Below are 21,496 nucleotides of genomic sequence, written 5' to 3' on the forward strand. Positions count from 1 at the left end.
AGGAAGTGCCTTTTATTGAAGGTTGAACATCATTAATTTCAAGGAAAGCCAGAGTCCAGGTTGAAACCCACAAATAACCATGGCGACCTACTTAGCACGCTCAACACATGACTGCTTAATGAAGACGGCCCGGCTAATGTAGAGACAAGTGGCTACTTATTAACCCAGCTCACCTGGGCTAGAATCGCCAGCGGGAGGGAGGAACTGCCCTTAATTGTGTCACAGACGGAAGTCCTGGTTTACCAAGGGCCACTCTCAAATCTCCATTACGGTGTCCAGCAAGCTCAGTGTTTAAGAGTTTGTAGAACTGTTTCCAGCCCTGCCACACTCCAAGGATGGCACTTCCTTTAGAAAATAGGTTTGATACATATTGTGCCAAAGTTCAATTATATACCGAGGTAGAAGTACTCATAGCCACCAAGAAATTCATGGAAGCAAATTCAGTAATCTGATTTCATACTATGATCCAAACTGGGTAAGTAGCACGCTCCTCAAACACCAAGCGGGACACACCAACCAGCATGTAGGAAGAAGTACACACACCGACACACGAAAGGCAATCCTCGCTTGCTGTCTGTCACCCCTCAGTTTCTCACTCTAGGAGGTGGGAGACGACGGACTTTTTCAGAGCCAGGGACTTATGTGGCCACGCTGGGAGTTAGGGCAGGACATCAAACCCATGGCTGGAGCCATTCTGGGGAAAATTTAAAATACTCAGCAAGTATTTGCTCTAGTAGACTGACCTCATCTTCTTTCTTTTCGATCTTCTTGTAAAAGGCCAACTCCATTGATTAAACAAGCCAGAGCCCCCGTGATAGAATTAACCATACCTGGGGTTAGAGATTTAGCTCAGTGGTAGAGTGCTTGCCTAGCAAGCGCAAGGCCCTGGGTTCGGTCCTCAGCTCCAAAAGAAAAAAAAAGAATTAACCATACCCAACATTCCAAGGGACAAAGACTGAAGACGTCCCATTTTAAATGCACCGAGCTGTAAGCAGGTGGCATGGTTCCTGCAGTGCAGTACGTCTCCATGATGTTCTCAATCATGGTTAGGCATACATAGCCCAAGCATTGGCTTCTGAATCGCAGCTCCTCAAAGGTGTCCCAGAAGTCCTAGTCCTACACTGGCCATATCTCTAAGGCACCTTACCTCCACAGCCAGACTTTATGGCCACGATGAAGCCCCACAGATAGCAAGCCCAAGGACTCGCCAGGGTGGGAACACATGTGGGCCTCTCTCCACTGTAGCACTATGCTGGCCTGTTGGTTCTCTCTCTCTCTCTCTCTGTTTGTGTGTGTGTGTGTGTCTGTGTGTGTGTGTGTGTGTGTGTGTGTGTGTGTGTGTGTGTGTCAAACAGAATGGATAGCAAGGATGGAGTTCTATTGGCCAGCTTGGGCTATCTAACCAGGTAAGCTATTTCCTCCTTTGGGAAAGGGAGCAACAGAATTCATCTTGTGGGGTTGCTGTGAGAAAGAAATGAGACAAAGGATACTGCACTGCACAGTGCCTTGTGGTTATGAAGTATTCAGTGAACACTAGTGTTGAAAACGATTTAGTATTACCACCACTAATACTGTTGGTGGCAAGGCACCGAAGATAATGAACGATTCACCTTATTTTCCAAAGTTGGAGAAACGAAAGATGTCCCCACAAGGGCACTCCTGTCACCTCGATTCTCTGAGGCTTCTGGAGTGGAGCAGGTGAACACCCTGCACCCTATTCTTGGCAAGCCCAACCAAAGCACCCACGGTGAGAGCCAGAGGCCACTCTGGGATCCTGGGGCAGCTCACCATTTCGAGACAGGGTCTTACTGTATAGACCTCATGACCCTAAGACTTTAGGCTCCCAAGTGCTGGGCTTCCAGATTTGGACAACCAGGCCTAGACTGGGTAATTTGACTGAGGAGGGAGGAAACTAGGGAGCAGTCTCTCCAGTATTAAAAATACACATTTGGGAAAGGAAGCAGGTTAGCTGGGTTGTTAACAGGTTATGATCTAAGTGACTTTGCAGCAGTTCTGTCTCCAGCCCGGTCAGGGTCATCTCTGCAGGCATCTGGAAACACAGCAGCCAGATGACGACAAACACGTGTGGGACCTACAGTTGCCAATGTGCCAGTGACATGACTCGGCAGTATACGGTGGAGCCATGGCCTCCTCCGTCACCCAAACCCAGGGAGACACGTGAACAACAGTGCGGCTTGACTAAAGGCAGGCTAGACTTGCTGTGGCCCGCCGACTGTAACCCCTCTGGCGGGCTGAGAAGGGGGGCTGTGGATGTGGGCAGTGGGTCTGCAAGCTCTCGGCACCGCCTTTTCAGTTTGGCGGGAACCTAAAAGAGTTCTAAAAATAAAGACTACGAAAAGGTACTGAGAAAGTCCTCCACTCGTGTGAACATAAGAGTTTCTGCTTATTCTGTCTGTCTGTCATAGTCCTCCGGGGCTAAGGTGGAGAGGGGCTGTCTCAGGAGCACAGAGGCATGCAGAGACCTTGGCCTCAGTGCAGAACTGGTGACCTTTACCACGGATTCCAACAAGTCAGACGAAGAGCTCAATTTCCAGACCGTCCAACTAACAATCGGGTTTACTTGACAGGAATTTTTATGAGATCTAAATGAAAGAATCAAGAAAACTCTCTGAGAGAAAACACACCATGAAACAAAGAGCAGGTTCTGGACAGTCTCAGCAAAGCCCCAGTGAGAGCCACGCTCTTCTCCCCAGGGTCTTCGCCTTTAACATTCATTGAGAAAGGTGATGTGTTTGCACCAAGGGCATCTGATGGGGTAAGTTCGGCCACATTGCATATTTATGTGTTCTTTCATTTGGAACCATTGGGGGGAAAGAGAAAACGATATAGGAAGAAATAACCAAGAATGCTCTGAATAGCTTACTAAGTTCTTTGTGCAAACGAGACTTAATGTAAGGGTTTTCGCTCTCCCCCACACTGCTCATGTCATCTTTAGGCTCACTTCAGTTCATCGATATTAACTACTCAACATGACTAACCTGCTGGCCTAAAATGGCCTGCAGTTCACAAAAGGCTTCAAGTGGTACCCTTCAAAACACATTTCACAACAGCATAAATCAACAGCTGCCCAAAGATTAAGCGTGGCATATTCATGAACAACATTATATCATCTTATCGTCTTTCCCTCTCTTTTTTCTTATTTTCTCTGGGCTCCGTGTGTGTGTGTGTGTGTGTGTGTGTGTGTGTGTGTGTGTGTGTGTCCTATGTCACTCAAATCATGTTTGGAAATAGAAGATATTAAAAACATGGACAGTAAATGCCCCACTGTGCCAGGAACACAGAGTCCTACCATGTCTGTGCAGGAGCAGATGGACACAGATGGCACTGTGTGGGGACACCTCGGGCAGGGAATCCATTTCCTAGACTGATGCCGACACTGGTCAGAGTCCCTGTTTATATGAAAGTGAAAGAAGCTATTCCCAGAGGACTGATGGGAAAAGCGCTAATTACCTTCCTGCCTGCTATTCCCGGTTGTCTACTGGTCTTTGGACTTGTGAATTAATTAGACTGTAACAATTTTTTGGTTAATGAGCTGCATTTTTATGCTTCCTCCCCCAAGAAATAAAATTTCATTATACTTGATAAACGATATCAATTTAATTTTTTCAGACTTATTTTATGTTTGCCTGTATGAATGAATGCACATCACATCCATGGTTGGTGTCCAGAAGAGGGCGCCAGATCCCCAGGAATTACAGACTGTTGTAAACTGCCATGTGGGTGCTGGGAATCAACCCAGCAGTTTTAACTGCTGAGCCATCTCTCTAGCCCTTTTTACAAGGCAAGGAATGGACAGAAATCCTATGCTTATTTTGTATTGCCTAAACTGCATTTCAGTCATTTGCAAACATAGCAAGACCCTCCCCAGCTTCAAGGTTTGGAGAGGCTGGACACCTGCAGATTTCCGTGTGGACTGAATCTCCTCGCCTGAGGACATGAGTCCCGGAGTCCCTGAGTTTTCCAGATGGCTGTCCACTTCTGCTGTGGTGGCCTTGCTTCAATGCAGGAAAGAACTAATTGTTTTCATTCTACCTACTTAATTAAGTAAATCAGAGGTACAACCCATTATCTGGATGCTACTTCGGGTCCAATCAGATCTCAAGTTGTCCTTTACCTCCCCTCAGCCCTGACTGCTCCAAGGTATTCGGCCTGAAGTTGAGCAAGCTAGCAATACTTTTTATTTTTTAGGATGAATCTTTATGATTTTATTTGAAGACATTAAAATGTGTCTAAAATATTTTTCCTCTATTAATCAGGGACCGGAGCCCGCAAGCATCATTCTGCACTCTATAGCCTGGGAAACTTAGGTAAAAAGCAGTCCAGGAACACACCTCTGGTCATCTGAAGTCATCAGCAGGTCTAGGGTTGGGACAGAGTTCTGACAGGAGTGTTGAGAACTGCAGCTGTGGCCTGGGGATCGCGGGAAGTAGCCATTTCCCCAGCAAGGGTGATCAAGTGAACTGGAAACGTGAGGGTTCTGAATCTCACAGCAGTAAGTTTGAGAATGGAAGCTGGAGAAACACTGAGACAGTTCATTCATGCTCTCTGGTCCCTTTCATTAACTCCCTACAGTGTGATCTTCTGGAGTTTAAAGAAACCTTGAGGCCATGAAGACACAGGTATTTCCCTGCCCCCTCCCCCCATAACAGTCAATAGCCAGTAATTCTGGAAGCATCACCAAGCTCCACAGCCCCTCACTGCTAGGGAAGTGTCCCAGTTACAAAGGCTGACAAGCAGGGCAAGCAGTGGCTATTCATTCCAGAAAAACACTGGCTGTCTGACCCAAACCCCAAGCAACAGGTTAAACACAAATATACTCTTGGAATTTAGTCCTTCTGCTTCAGTACTGTGCACAACTACCCAGAACACGGTCCGATGAGGGTGGGGCTCAGCATCAACTCCAATTCCATTAGAACAGGCAACATTTCATTTCAGAAACACAGACAAATACATCTTCTGAACTGTCAGCGCAGCACTACGACCTGGACCCTACGAACTGGTCCTTGTACTCTGCTGAGCGCATTAGGTTAACTTGGCTTTATGAGAATGTTTGCTCAGGGTGTGCATTTTTCTGGCACAACACGGGAACCAGAACCATTCAGATTTTCTGTGCTGGATCTGTTAAGAGTAATAGGCCTAATCACTGCAAGGGCCAACTAATTTAATTTCTGCTTTTCTGTTGAAATTAAAATCTCTTGTACTGTCTGTTCACTGTTGAATGCTAATTCATTTTCTCAGCAAGATCAGCTCCTCCAGATATGCCACATACCTCCTAAGGCCTGGCACACAGTAGTAATTCAAGAAAGAATTCTGATAGTGGAATATCCTAAACACTAGGCACGAACTTAGTCCTTCAGAGGGAGCATGGCTGCTCTATGAATATGGCCCTGGAATTTTGCCAATCAAAAGCTTGAATACAGAGAAATACATGTCTTAACGAAGAGGGAACCAGCTTCCAGGCAGTTGAGCTGCAAGAATTCTTGATGTGTTTACCCTGAGGTAGGCTTTGGGCCATGCTGACCTGTAGAATGCCTTCTGTTTATAGGAAAAGGGTCCAAATGGGGAAGGAGAAAGGGGGGGAAGGAGGGAGGGTGGGAGGTATAGAAGCATATTTCACTTTTTATTCTAAGAACTAAATGTAAACCAAGCTCCTAGTGCCTGGCATGTTCTTTGCATGATCTCAACACACAGAATTTTCCTTCAGAAAGCTTACAATATATATTTGAATGCCTGGGTCACTTTGTGCACACACAGGGATGTGTGTGTGTGTGTGTGTGTGTGTGTGTGTGTGTGTGTGTGTGTGTGTGTGTGCTGGTACAGGTGTGTGTGTGTGGGTACATGTGGGGGCCAGAAGTCAACATTGGTGCTGTCCTCAGAACAGCTGTCAACCTTCTTTCTTTACCACAAGGCCTGTCACTGGGACTTCAGAAGGCTAGATTTGTTGGACGGTGTACTCTAGGGGCCTCTGGTCTCTACCCCTCCAGTACTGCATAAATCCAAGTGTGGTGTACATGCCTATAATCTCAGCCATTGGGAGGCTGAGGCAGGAAGACCAGAAGTGGAGGGTCATCCTGGCCACACAAGGAATTGAAGGTCAGCCTGGGCTACATGAAACTATCTCAAAGACAAAGAAAGTGGGGGCGGGGGGAGAAAGAGGATAGGAAGAGTGGACGGAAGGACGGACAAACAGATGGACAGACAGACATTATGCTAACAGAACTGTGACATATTCAAGTCCAGTGTTTTGTCCTTGACCCTGAGTCAAGAGTTGGCGTTAGAGGTTTGGACTCAGAGGGCCGTTCACGAGTGCTGACTTCCAGACACCAGGGAAGGTCACCTTCACACGACAGTCAGGCCGCCTCATCCTGTTAAACCCAGGAAAACTATCCCACAAACAGAGTAAGAATGGATTGTGCCCGGGACTCACATCACTTTAATGACTTTCCGAGAGCACCAACAAATTTAATTTAGAAAAGATAAATTTGGACTCCAGCTCATAAAATTAAGAAAAATATTGTTCCTAATGGTCAAATTTCTTAAATTGCCAGTTCTATTTAGGCAAGTGATTTATTTGACAAACAAGGCAAGCCTTAGCACATCTCTGCTTCCTCCCCTCTCCCCACCTCTCCTCTTCTCTCAGGGGGCGAACACGCATTGGCTCCTAGAGACTATGCATGGTTTTCTGTCTGTCATATTTAGGTGTCTCATGATAACCACACTCAGTTGTACAAATGCTTCTAGAGCATTTGTTCTGTGCAGAAGGTGAGACCACCATCTGCACAGTTTTCCACATGAGGCACCCTTGGGGGGCTGTCCCAACAGGACAGAGCTACAGAAGAATAGGGAGCCTCACTGCCCAGGCACTCCAGGTTCACGGACAGGTAAAGTGCAGGCTCCTGCCCTTCTGTGCTTTGTGTTTTTGGGGATATAGAGAATATCCCCAGGGAAGGTTCTTTCTATTGCCAACAGATGCAAAGGCCTGGAGCAAATGCAAAGCTTTGGAAATATTCCCTAATACTGGCTCTCTCACAACTTCTGTTAGTTCAGAATGCTTGTTTTTGCTGTCCTCTGTGGCTGACAACTTCCTTCAAGGTAGAATAATGATCCATTAAAAACAGATCCAAAGAAACATATTTAACAGAATGAATGCTTTTGTATCTAAAGAGGTTTTTGATCTTCAACAACCTTCTCAAAATCAACCTCACTGTCTCTGTGCTGCCGGCCCTGGCCAGGTTTCCAATGGGACAACGGCTGCTTTATTTTCTTTCCACCTGGTCTTCCTGGGAAGGCAAGTCAAGTTCAAATGTGTGGTTTGCGTGCATATGGTCCAAACTCCCAGAACACTTTTCCCCAGTGGCACTAAATTCTCGGCTTGTCTCCCTATCTCCTTCCCCTCTTTCTATGAATATTGTACTTATTTCCATTCAAAGGTCAACAAAACAGCTGTAACTCTCTTCTGTTTTTTTTTGTTTGTTTTTTGTTTGTTTGTTTTGCCATTATGAAGTGTAACAGGGCTATTATTTTGTTAAGCTGCATCAGAGACAGATACTACCATCCCCTGGTAGAGCCAACTGTGCTGAGGGCCAAGATCTCGATTTCAGTCTCCACATCAAATCCTACACCCTGCTGGTATCAGGGAGATTAATGTGGCGGCTCCTGGGGATATCTACAAGACGTTTACTTGTTTACTGTACTAAACAAGGTGCTGTACAGTTTGAAAACATGTCTTATGCAGCCTCACATTTCAACTCTTTCCTTAGGGACTGAGGCGTGTAAAGAGGCTAACCACTATAGAAACTGTGCTGGCACCGACTCATCATCATCGTCTTGGTCGCCATTATCTTCCTGCTTCCCTTCATCTTCCCTCATCTGTTTCCCGCTTTTATTGGCCTCAGCTGCCCTATTCTGCTGCCCCAGGCTCTCCTTCAGCTTAGCATGCAGCTGTGTCCTTTGCATGCTTCTGTCCTTCAGGTCAGGATTCCTTGTTCAAGCTGCTGTCACCACTGTTGTGCTGTCCCGTGTCCCCAGTGTCTTTGGGACATTATCAATGGGTAGGCAGGCTGTGTGATGACATTCAGAACAGAACAGGAAGGCCAAAAGGGGCATGGATGCTCTGGATCCTTAAATGCCTGTCTTTCCCATGTCTTTACATGTTTCTTTCTTCTTAGCAGACATGGCCTCTCAGCTCTGCCAACCTCTAAAAAGTTGATAGAAGCACATGGGTGCTTTTCCCTGCTCTTCCTGGCAGCTCTGCAAAGCAGACGCACAGGGTCTCCTTGGCCTAGGTTTGGCTGCTTTTCCTCAGCCAAGCGTCCAGTCAGTGCCTATCCAGTTATCACTGGCTGATACTGTCTCCACAGAGCCCAGTGTACAGTCATGGTGCCTTCTCCCCGGCACTTCCCTGGATCTTCACCTCCTGACTGTAGAGCAGTGGGCCAAGAATGTGTGTGGGGGAGGAGAAACCCCATGTACTGGAACAGAATGTGGTAATGGAGACAGGGATACAACAGAGGCAACCCCCAGGGAAGCACTGGTTTCATGCTTCCAGGAACATTCTGTCTAGTCTAGGTGTGTCCAACCCGCAGCACACATATGTTCCATGGCAGCTGTCAGTGTGGCCCAACACATTTGTATACTAACATCATGTCATATTGTCAACAAGTTGGACACACCTAGTAGTTCACCACTGCCTTGGTTTTACGATGACCCTCCTTTTCACCTGATTCTGATCAGAACCTTTGCTAATAGAATATTCTGTCACCACTAACTTCTGCTCAGCATCTAATTATTCCTAAATACCATTTGGCTGCCTGTCTTCTGATTGGCCATTTTCTGAGGAAATAAAGTTAGGTTAAGTAAGCACGATGTGAAAGCCTGGATTTGATTTCAGCATCTCCAAGTGTCTTCTGGGCATGGAGTCTTATAAAAAACAAATCTCTTATTTGTTCTGGTTAATTTGATATCACAGCACCCATAGTTGGAGAGTACATTCCCATCTGTACATCACCCACAGCAATTTCAGATTGGTAAACATGTTTGTCCTGATGGTTACTGAATATTTAAAGAGGTACCATTTCTCCCAGGTCCCGTTTTCCTCTGCACTCGTGACTAATATAATGTTATTATACAGTGGGGACTTGAATCCGACAAATTTCTATTTCAGTAATTTCTCTCCATCATCTGGCTTTATAAAGGGAAAAACATGCATCCATTGTCACGTAGGGAGTCTGGGATCTTTCAAATGTGTAAGAACTCCAGAGGGAGCACAGAGGGCACAATGTTGGGTAAAATGCAAGAGGCAAACACCTAAGTTCCTTCTTTATCAAGGAGGGATGAGCAGGAGACGGACGGATGGACGCCAGAGCTGGGGGCGCCAGGCTGCACTTGCTGTACCTCACCTCTTGTTCCTGTCCTCCAGCTGCAGCGTGTACACCATGGCCTCAGCAGCGTGGATCTTGGAGTTGCTGTCTCCCCACTTCAGCTTCAGGCTCTGTGGACCAGATGCAGCACATTCGAGCCTAGGAGGCAAGGGCGGTAATGGCCGAGTTTTCGCTTTAATGAACTGACTAAATGGTCCAACTCCAATTTCATTGATAGCCTGAATTCTGATCCTAGAGGTGAGGGGGAAAAAAAAGACAATGTAGGTCTAGGAAGTTGGATTTTCTTCGTTCAAAACAAACATTTGCTGGAACATTTACTAAAGCAATTCCCTAAAGCGATGCTGTGGAAGAACAGCTCGAGTAGACCCTGGGCAGCTCAGGAGAAGTTATATGCTCTGTTTCTAAACATAGCAAAACAGTGCATTAGCAAATATTCCTTAGGATTTTGACTGGAAAAAAGCAAGTCTGCTGTCTGAAGGACTCCTACAGACATGCTCTTATATTCTAGCTCAAAGCCAGCTTTGGCATTAGACTATACATAAAGAATTCATTAAAAGGAGAACACATTCCCAACAACCCTTCCACAGGACCTTTGGCCTCTCCCCTTACCAATGACTTAGCCAGAGCCAGAGATCACCTGCTAGTAGTACCAGGGTATCATTTAGGTTATACAGAGCTCTTAACTGGATGCTTACTGTGTGCAGTAAAGATGTATCAATCCTGCCAAAATTTAAACTCTAATAGAGTTAAAATGTATACATGAAACCTTACACAGTGGGATACGATCCCTATTTCCCATTTTCTTCTACTTCTCAACTTGCTGCTCAGCCACAGTTTTCCAAAGTCACCGGCCCACACTTGCCTGGTGTGCTCCCCACCCTGCACACCTCTTTGCATGGTGTGTTACTGAGGCCTGCCCCCTCCCCTCCAGGGACATTTCTCTCCTAATGCTCGGAACAGAGGATTCTCCGTTCCTCCGCTCCTACTCTTCCCTCCTCTTGCTTTCTATAAATACAAGGACTGACTACAGTTCCGCTTTATTAACGGAATTCTCCAGTTAACCTCATGTCTCCACAGCATCACCCATGTGAAGTCACTCAGGTCTACGGCTTCTAGCTTCGGCTTCTAGCTTCCTTATGACTCCTGACCACGCCTCCATCCGGGGGCTCTCTCCCTGGATTCCTTGCTAAGTTCATAGGAATCTGAACTCAAAATCACTGTGATGACAGAGAAGAGTAGTGCTAACAGCTCAAGAAACTTCCATGTTCAACCGTGTTTTGAATTTATAATAAATAATATAGTCTAAGGAGAAATATTTAGGGAGCAGTTCATTTTTACATATTTCTATGATTTAATTACTTTTATGTAATTCTCACTTAATAGCTTTTGCTTGTTTTTTTTCCAAACAGGGTTTCTTTGTGTAGCCTTAGCTGTCCTAAAACTCGCTCTATAAGCCAGGTTGGCCTCAAACTCACACAAATCTACCTGCCTCTGCTCCCCAGTGCTGGGGTAAAAGGCATGCACCACCACTCCCGCCCCTGGTTCTCACTTATAGCTTGTATTGCTTGTACTTAAATACAAAGTACCACTTAAACATCACATGTGAGGCAAATTCTTCCAACGTAGAGAGTATATAAGTCAGCCTAGAATATCTGTAACTATTAGAAAAGAAAGGTTTCTTCTACATGAGACAGAGCACAACACTCCACCCCTCTTATTCATTTTGGGTAAAGGACACAGCTACTCCAGGACTCTGAAAAGTTAAGTGCCAGCTAGCACACGTCAGGAACGAGAGTTGGACTTCTCACAAACCAACAGTGAGTTTTCCGTTTCCCCCTTTATCATCCCGGGGGCTGAACTAAGCTTAAAAGTGGGCCTCTGTGTGGAAAGAGCTGCAGAGAAAGATCAGTCCCCAGGATGTGTATGGCTCTGAATGGGGTGGGAAATCTCCTTTCTTTATTCCCCTATTTCCTAGACCTTAAGCAATTCCATCTTGCTTATAGCCTAAAGAAGAAAAAACAGATGACCATATCAACTGATAGATTATCTAACACAATCCAGCTTTGCAATCAAAATGCTCTGCAAACAGAAGAGAGCCTCTTTGATCTGAAAAGGGACATCTAAGAAACAGGGCCACAACTACCATGACAGCTGTGAGAGAGGAAATACTTTGCCGTTAAGACCACGAGCAAGAGTTGGCATGGATGCCTGGTGTGCTCACCCTCCTATTCAGGGGCATTTGTTAAGAATACCAACCAGTACTGAGAGCAAAAGGTATAGGGAATGAGAGAAAAAAGAAATGGAATCCACATGATGCCAATGAAAACATCATAGAGAACCACCCAAACAGACAGACCTGGAGTAGTCATGGACAGGACGCTTCACAGCAAAAGTGTCCACTTTCCTAGAATTGACCTATAGCCATAATGTGGTTAAAATCCACCCTGGCACCTGGGAAACTGAAGCGGGAGGATTGAGGGCCAGCCTGGGCTCAAGTGTAAGGCCTTGTCTCCCAAAATAAATAAATACATAAGGAGATAAAGACAAGCTAATTCTAAAAGTTACATGGAAAGGAAGTGAACTAGGCACCACAGATGTGGAAGACAGAGCAAATGTGGCAGAGTAGTACCATCTGACTTTAGGACTCACTATAGAGCTACAGTGGTCAAGACAGCATGGTAAAGAGAGAGACACACAGATCGACGGAACTGAAGAGAGGCTCCAGAAATAGACCTACACAAACATGGCCAATTGATTTTGCTGGCAAAGGTGTGAAGGCAGCTCCATGGAGGAAGGACAGTCTTCTCAGCAAATGGATCCGGGAGCAATTGGATGTCAAGAGAAAAAAATAAAAACATCAACTTAAACTTCACACCGATACACTGGCCGAAGATCTAAATGTAGAATACGGAACTTTTAGAAGACGACACAGGAGACATTGCAATTATCTAGAACTTGGAAAAGAGTTCTCATCTGTGACACAAAAAGCATGTGTGTGACGAGGGAGAGAGAAAGGAAAATCTGGGTCTGACTGAAATGAAAATCTTTTCCATGTTAAGAGGATGGAGATGAGCTAGACCGGGAGAGAAGACAGCACACTGGACATCTGACAAAGAATTTATATTCAGAATATAGAGTGACCTCCTCAGAGCTCAAAAGGAAGGGTGGAAGGTGTACTTCAGGCAGAGTCCCAGGACTACACATGTCTTCCCAACCTCTCAATCTCTGTCCACCCATCCCTAACACACACACAGACACACACACACACACACACACACACACACACACACACACACACACACACACACACGGTAATGGGAGAGAGAGAGAGAGAGAGCAAGAGGAGGGAGGAAGAAAACACCAAACAATACAAAATAAACTGACATCTAGAACAGACACCAAGGAGGACATATGGCTGATAATAAGCAAGGAAATGCTCCACATCGGTCATTTGAAAAATGTGAATCAAAACACCAAGATACTATTATACTATTTTATATATATACTAACTTTGTATGTTTATACATATATGCATGTACATTTGTGTGCCTATAAAATGTGTGCATGAACAAACCAATGAGATACAATGCTTCTTGAAAAATCCAAACATATATCAATCATTTATGCTCTTAGGTGTTTACTCCAGAGACATACATCAAACATTTATGGTCTTAGGCATTTACTTGAGAAAACGCAAGCAGTTTACAACAGTTTTATTCATCACTTCTGCAACTAGGTGAGGTCTGAGGTAGAGCAAATCCTTATCCCTAGTAGATGGCAGAAAGAAAGGCCACCAGCCATCACGGAGGATTTCTATTATACAAGGAGAAGTCACCTAAAATAACACTAAAAGTCTAAAACTTGCCTTTGCTTTTCACAGGGGCCCTACAAATGCTGCACAGTATTAGTGGCTGTCCCCTTCTCTACACCCAGGCCTGAAGGGCAATAAATGACTTGCAACCAGGGAGGAGAAACCCTTGTAAAGCAAGCCTCCATGCTGAGAAGCTCCGATGAGCCCCTCTCCTCAGGAAAAGAGAAGCAGGCATCAGGTCTAGCTAGCTCTTCATCAATGCACAGCCTGCACTTTTGCCTACAAGGTTTATCTGAAGGACTCTGCAGTGTCCAAGCCATCATTTCTTCCCTTTTGCTGAGGACAGGTACATCTCCACCCCCAGGCCTAGATGTTTCCTGCAATTGCTGGCCCACAGTCCTTCGGGACCAAGCTCACCCTGTACACCAGGAAGCTCTTTATCCTGTCTTGTGACTTGTGCAGCCCAGCAGTCCTCAGCACACAAAAGGTATGGGTTGCTTTGGGCTGCTCTTCTGCTGTGCTCAACACAAGATGAAATGAGACAAAACCTAAGAGATGAGAATCATTTATAGGAATAAAAATGGTTTTTAAAAAGTCAAGTTTTAAATAGTTTGATTGAATTCACTTACTTCCTCAAAGCCTCCATAGCAGTGGTTCTCAACCTGTGGGTCGTGACCCCTTTAATGGGAGGGTCCAGATGGCCCTTTCACAGAGATCACAAATCAGATACCCTGCATATCAGATATCTACACTACAATTCATAACAGTAGCAACATTACACTTATGACGTAACAATGAAACTAATTTTCTGGTTGGGGGGTCACCCAACATGAGGAACTGTATCAAGGGGTGGTAGCATTAGGAAGGCTGAGAAGCACTGCTCTATAGTACTTCACATCTCTAGGCCTATGGCTCTCTAACTGGTTATTTGCTGGCATTTAATCTTCTTTTTGTATAACACACCATCAGCCACCAGTGCCAGCAAGAATACCATGGTGGCACATGACTCTCCTTAGCTGGGCATGCTTCTCCCCTTGAAAACACTGACATCAGTCGCCAGCACCAGCAGGAATTCTGTGGTGATAGGTTTCTTTGAGAAGTCATCTAACACCTTTAAGCAATGGTATCCTCATCAGTAAAAGGCAATGGCACCATGTTCGATGAACTGATTAATGATTAACTAAGATGAGGGAAATGGGGCATATTTCTTAATTTTCAGTATCTTCCAGTCTGATTCAACCTGAAAATTATCTGAAGTGGCCAAAAGCACATTGGTGAACTCCAAAATGATACTTTATGGAGTTCTTGACACAGTGGCTACAACAGCCTAGACTTCATATCACGATGCCACGTCTCATTCTAACCACAGGCCAGAACCTTTGTCTCTTCGACCATGGAGAGAACCGTGGCTCAGCTGTGTTCAGTGGCTCACACTGACCGACACGTGGGGTGTGCTCAGCTGTGTTCAGTGGCTCACACTGACCGACACGTGGAGTGTGCTCAGATATGGGTGTATACTGGGTCCCTTTGGCTCAGAATCTTCCTGCATTCCATATTTTCTTGTCAAAATTTGGACCTAACATGGCTATGATGCCAATAAAAGGATACTTTTTATTTAAGCCACACATTCAGGTCACCGACTGCTCTCTGCCAATAAGTGGCAGTATATTTCTTTTCAGTTTACTCAGCATGTGACTCTGAAATCATCGACCTCGACTTCAGAACACTCCAACTATCCCACACCTTTACAAGAAAGCACTGTGTGTCATGAAAACAACTCTCCGCACCACTGGTGCATCGAGTGAACATTAATTAGTCCTAAAGACAAGATAACACTGGGTGTGGAAACTGAGCCGACGAGCTAATAAAAGGAAGCAAGCCGTCTTTCTCTCCAGTGGGACAGAGGTGGAGAGAGGGAAGGGGAGCAGAGGTGGCCTGGGCCAGGGAAGGACGATGCAGCTACTCTGTCGTTTTAGGGACATGGAAGTAATTCCCAATTTCTAAGTTCCTGCGAAGAATAGTGACCACCACACACTGGCTAACATCACAAAGAATTCACTTCAGAGAATTAGAGGAATGAGCTTTAAGTTTTATTAAATTAGTAAGATCTATTTCAAATCTAAAACTGAGAAGTTCCCTCTTTAGCTGAAGTAACAGTAACCCTGAAACTCAGGTAGGACCTGCAGATTTATCTTCAATAAATGTGCATTAGATCAGTTTTTGAAATTTAGAGTAATTAAAATGAAATACAAGGGAAGCAGAATATTCCAAATTAGGAAAGTGATGTAATCCTGATCTAACAGTATCTTGGCCAGATTACTGTGAAACATTTTAACTTTCCACAAGTCTATAATATTCATCAGTATGCTAATATTACTGATTAAGTCAAATTAAGAAGCATGCCTTTTAGGCTGGATTGGAAAGCCACTATTATAGTATCTTTCTTCTAGATGCCAAATATTTCCTTGCTTCAGAAGGTCATACAGCCTTCCACAATGTACTTTAGACACACACGGTCAAACTTCCGATAGTAACTATATTAAAAGGAGAATGACGTTCAAAACAAATTGTCCTTCAGGGAGAAGGTGACTGTCCTTAATGGATCAGTCACCCAGGCCTCATGATGATGTGAGTATGGGATAGGGTGACTGTGGTCAGGGCCGGGAAGCCAGGGGTGGCTCGGACCCCAGAAGCAAGGCTAGGCTTCTCACAAGATGCTTGCTGTGCCCTACCGCCTACCCTGACACAGAGAAGACAACCGAGGTTAGAGAGGATCTTCTGAAAAGACAGTAGAGGAGACACAGAACATTCCTTTTTGTGAGGAGAAGTTGTTTGGAAAGGTCTCTCTTGAATGGAAGCTGGGCTAGCCTAGGCCACGCCCGGATGCCTCAGTGACAGCCGCAACTCCACCAGCCCACCTCCACACAAACCAACCTAGAACATGGCTACTGCCCGATTCCCAGCTCGTTTCTTTCTGACCTGACCCATGAGCAGCCAGTGGTCTATCGTATGCATATGTCAAACCAAGAAGGTAGCCGAGACCTCGTCTAACACGGGCAACACTGCCAGGTGGCTGCAGCTTTAGCCCCATTTCACAGACGAGGCGGCAGAGGCATGAGGGGCTTCAGCTACTTCCACAGGTGGGAGGCACGAGCCAGGGACTGCGGCCACAGCCCATGACTCAGAACGTGGCTCTTCCCACAGACACCACCCATCTCATTACAGGGAAGGGCTTTATGACTCACTTTCAGCGGTGAGCATGGTGCTCATTACATAGTAAGAACTCAATAAACGCTATTTTCACCCCCTTCTACTTAGCAAAAATGGGCATAAGTGAGTGTAACAAACAAACCTATTTTAATTTTTCGTTGTTCAGCAGCTCAGTGTGAGTCAGACATATAATGAGGTTGTGATCTTAGGTGACCTCACTACCAGTTCGGGATGGAGGGAGGCAGCTGCAGTCCCCTGCATCGCCCCAAACACCACAAGGCAAGACAGATCACTGCTGTGCAAAGAGAGGCCACCAGGAGACAGACTGTCAGAGGATAACGAAGGAGGCCATGGAAGTCATGCTAGGCAAGAGTGGGCTGACCAGGGCGGTGGGACAAAGGTGGCTGCCATTACGAGGTTCCCTGATGGGGCCCACTAGGCCACGGTTCACAGACGTGGGGCTCAGACACCTATCCTCTCAACCTGCATATGCACTGACACTTCCAGGCAGAGGTTTTCACACTTAAACATGCTTCTCATGGAAGGCTAATTAAACTAGAGTCCAGGCCCCACCCTAGACTTATTAACAACTGCCCCCACGTTTTATCCATGACCCACTGACAACCAGTCACGAGTCCTGAAGTTGTGTTGGGCATAAAGAGTTGGACAACAGGAAAGTGTCCGTACATGAAGAAAGGAGTTCGGATTCTAGTTTCAAGTCTGCCTCTCCTTCCTGCGCCCGGGGATCTGTGCACCTCGGTGTACTCGCTAAAATGGCAACAATGCCACGTACTGGGCAGCCTTCAAATGATGGTGTTCCATCTCAGGGCCAAGCTTCCTATCCAAGATGCATTTTTCTCTCTTCCTGACAATTTTTTACCTAATCAATTCGTGTGTGTGTGTGTGTGTGTGTGTGTGTGTGTGTGTGTGTGTGTGTGTGTGTGTGTTTGCAAATATGTCACAGCACAAGTCAGAGAACCATTCGCAGAGTCGGTTCCCTTCGTCCCCGACGTCAGTTCTGGGGTTAAGCTCAGGTCCGAAGCCTTAGCAGTAGACGCCTTTACCTGCTGAGCCATATTGCTGGCCCTAAATTTTATTTAAAATTCTTTTGCTGTTGTAATTTATTTGTTAACTTATGTGTATGCCACATGTCTGTGGGTGCCTGCAGTCCAGAAGAGGGCACTGGGTCCACTGAAGCTGAATTACATAGGACAGATGGTTGTGAGTCACCTGATGTGGGTACTGCAACTGAACTTGGGTCCTCTGCAACAACAGTATATATTGATAACTGCTGAGTCATTTCTTCAGCAACAATTTTATTTCACTCTTTATTGATTGATTTATTTGGCTGGCCTGGAACTTGCTATGTAGACCAGGCTGGCCTCCAACTTGGAGAGATCCACTTGTCTCCAACTCTAGAGTGCTGGGATGAAAGGCATGTACCACCATGCCGAGCTCATCCTTTCTCTGCATGCAAAGTAGCACGTTTCCCTAGGACATTTTATACACACTTGCTTTGGCTTGTCCATCTTCCTGCGCCCAAACTTTCGTACCCCCAGTATCTTCCCTTTGACTTTTGTTATGTGTTCTAGTCCCTGCCCATACGGGTAGTTTCTCCCCTTTCCAGGGTGCTGGCATCTACCCATTCACTCCCATATAAGCCATAGAAGCTAAGATCCACTCCTGAGCGGGAGCCTCCTGTATTTACTTTTCTGAGCCTGGGTTACCTCACTTACTTCCCAGGCCTGGGGTGAGACCTGGTCTTCTGCACCTTCTCCAGGAGCTCCACTAGCGCTGCTAACCCTGGACACACTCCTGAGAAGCACCGCTTGAAAAGTGGCTTTAGAGCCAAGCAGGTTTTGATGAAGTTCAAGGGGCGAGCTGAACTGCCCGGCAAGCCGAAGCTGGACCACTGTCCTGTCATGGAACTGCTCATGTCTAGGACAAGACGGGTGTCACCAGGTGACCCCAAGCCGCTCTCTGCTTATGGTCTGTGACTCTACTTGGCAGGACATGTGCAAAGGAAATCTGTTTTCCATTTTTTCTCTTCAATCCAAAGCACAAATTTAATTTCAGATACAGTTCTAAACGTAAATGTAATACTTTGAACAATTGCTTTTTAATTCCAGCCCAATTTCCAATACATGTTGTACCAGCAAACCCTTACTGGGCAGTGCTCACAGCACCAGGAGACGGGTCTGCTGGAACTCCGCTCTGTCCCAGGGGGTCACTACAGATGCACAGTCTAGAGAAAATGACACGCAACTCCTATACTCACAAATAAACAAAGGGGGCTGGAGAGATGGCTTGGTGGTTAAGAGCACTGGCTGCTCTTCCAGAGGACACAGGTTCTAGTCTCAGTATCTACATGGAGAGTTAAAACTGTCTAAAACTTCATCGGATTGGTGGGCATTGCATGCACATTGTGCAGACGTACATGTAGGCAAGACACATACAAAAATACTAATAAAAAATAAAGACACAAGTTCTTTATCTAAACCTCACACATGGTGATCATCTTGCCTGTATTTTAACCAACTTATGGGACAGAAAAAGGTGAGGGAAAGTTGGCCAGACCAAAATTAAGCCCTTAGATTTGTTCTGAAACAGTCATTGCCAGGGCTCACTATAATTGCTATAATTGTTTCTGAAATGTAGAATCGGACAGCTATGTGTTGACTAGACTTCTATATACAGTATCCAGATGTACTCCAGAGGCAAGCACCTTACCAGCTGAGCACCTCACCAGCCATATCCCCCTTTGCTCACTTCTGACTTTTTTCCTACTTTTGTGTGTGTCTAAGAGTTAAGCATGGAACCCATGGCTGCATACATTCTAAGCAAGGACTCTGTGAGCCACAGCCCAGACCTCACTAGTGCCGCCGTTCCCATTAGTGTTGCTACAGTGAACCATGGACTTCCGTGTGTGCAATGCTCCTTTCATTGCTGATCATCTGTTCTCCAAAACTGTCGCTTAAGTGTCCTTGAGATCTTCAAGTGCTCTCTAAACCTGCCAGGCACACTGGCCAAGAGGGCGCTCGGCAGTGAGCATGTATAAAACAAACAAGGAAAATGCTGTTGCTGTTCTGAAAAGCAAAACAGGCTTTGAATTACGCAGAAAGGAGGTATTTGGAAAATGAGAGATAGATGATCAGAAACGCCAGGACGCAGCATCTGGACCTCACAGCTGCTGAGCTGCCGCCTCCTTCTTCAGCTTCTGGGATAGCAAGGAGAGTCGAGCACATGGCTTGTCCTGCAGCATCAGGAACTGAGTTCGAGTCTCAGAATTTATGTAAAAAAAGCCAAGTGATGGCTTTGTCTTGTAATCCCAGCAATGGGGAGGTGGAGTATGGGCGTGGACTTGGACTCACTGGCCAGTGCTGGGGGATGTCTTTCTGTACGCTGTGAAGATATGCTGCTCCCATTGGTTAATAAATAAGCTGCTTTGGCCTATGGCAAGGAGGAGTCTGGGGAGATGCCAGCCAAGGATCAACATGCCAGCAGTAATTTAAAATGATAGAGGTAGCTAGCAAGAAGTCGGCCATAGGCCATGCAGTTGGTAATTAATATGAAGCCTCTGAATGATTATTTTATAAGCAGCTGAGGGACTGTGGGGCTGGTGGGACTGGAGAAAACTTACAACTACAGGCCAGCCACCTGAGACTAAGCAGCCAGCCCCAGGTGTGGGGAGGAGCCAGCACTTGGGAGGCAGAGGCAGACAGATGTCTGAATTCAAGACCAGCAGGTCTGCATATTGAGTTCTAGGCCAGCCAGGACTACATAGTCTCAAACTAAACCAAATCAAACTAAAACCAAAACAACAAACAAAAAACAAACCATCCAAAACCAAACAAACCAAGGTGGAACCACCCGAGGAAGAATAACTTCAAAGATCCCTCTGGTTTCTATAAGCACATACATGTGTACACACACACACACACACACACACACACACGATATGTACACATGCACACATATACATACAAGTGTATCCACATGTGCTCACAAACTCAGACTAGAGAATGAGAAAGCAGTGCAGAAAATAAGCAGTCTGGCTGCTCCCCTCCACCATCCCAGCCCCCAGGAAGCAGGAGTTTTGTTGGAAGAGGATTTCGACGTGACCAGATTGTTGGACACCAACTGTGCTACTCCTGGCTCAATTGTAAGCATTAGAATTATTTACTTATTTAGTCCTTACCAGATACCTGCCTGGGAAATCATCCTGTTTTCCTCTTCTTACAGGGGAACGGGACACAGAGGAGACCTGGCCTGAGCCAGCATACCCCACCTGCCAATCCAGAGTCTGAGACAGGAGCCCCGCTGGGCCACACTTGATTATCAAGACTTGCTTTCTGGATCTCTCCCAGTGACATGTCCTGCTGGCTGCACTTGAGGCTTTGCCTGACTTATGTTGACTTGGAGAGAGTGCTAAGTGTTTTGAAAATCTGAAGAACCAGGCAGGAGAGACAGTGGGCAAGTGGAAGTCTCTCCCCAGCATGAGGAACTCAGAGGGAGAAGGGATTACCCATGGTAGCTGATGTTACACGAGGTACGTGATGTCACTTTTCTCTGTCCCATTGTGGAATTCCGAGTGAACTCTGTGACGTGTGCTCTGGGACCCCTGTGTCTGCTCTGGGGAGGCAGCAGAATGGGGGTGCCTGGCTTGAAGGTTGTCAGGAATGTGGTTGCGGATGGAGTATGCAGTCAGATGAATCACAGAAAAAAATACATGAAGGAAAATGGAAAACCAAGGGGATAGGAAGGGAAAGTGATTTCACGTGTGAAGTGAAATTCTCCCTCAGAAGCTAGGAATTATGGGAATTTATCACTTTATCATATTAAAGTAATATGAGCTTTAAGCTATATTTCATTTAGTACTAAATATTTCAGTTAGTATATTTCAAATATGTTAAAGAGGAAGAAGGGCTGGGACATAAGAGCTTGGGAAGGACTTTCAGTCTTGGAATGACACTGTGGGCTAATTTTCACACCACTTTTTACACTTACCGGTATGTAGTCTCTGGAAGGATTTTCAGCCCTGGAACTGACATTGTGGACCAGGTTTTTACACAAG

The 21,496-nt window shown here is 45.7% G+C and overlaps 1 protein-coding gene across 3 annotated transcripts in view; it reads right to left on the reverse strand.

Annotated features, from left to right (window-relative positions):
• The window catches only part of Fndc3b (fibronectin type III domain containing 3B), a 309,891-nt gene that overhangs the window by 13,295 nt on the left and 275,100 nt on the right, over positions 1-21,496 (reverse strand). For all 3 annotated transcript variants that reach the window (XM_052730002.1, XM_052730000.1, XM_052730001.1), the window contains one exon: positions 9,420-9,632. In XM_052730002.1, coding sequence (XP_052585962.1) covers positions 9,420-9,632 — 213 coding nt within the window. The remainder of the gene's footprint in view (positions 1-9,419; positions 9,633-21,496) is intronic.

Source organism: Peromyscus californicus, unplaced genomic scaffold (assembly GCF_007827085.1).
Source record: "Peromyscus californicus insignis strain IS unplaced genomic scaffold, ASM782708v3 Scaffold_9__1_contigs__length_137607984, whole genome shotgun sequence".
In the NCBI taxonomy this organism is placed as follows: domain Eukaryota; kingdom Metazoa; phylum Chordata; class Mammalia; order Rodentia; family Cricetidae; genus Peromyscus; species Peromyscus californicus.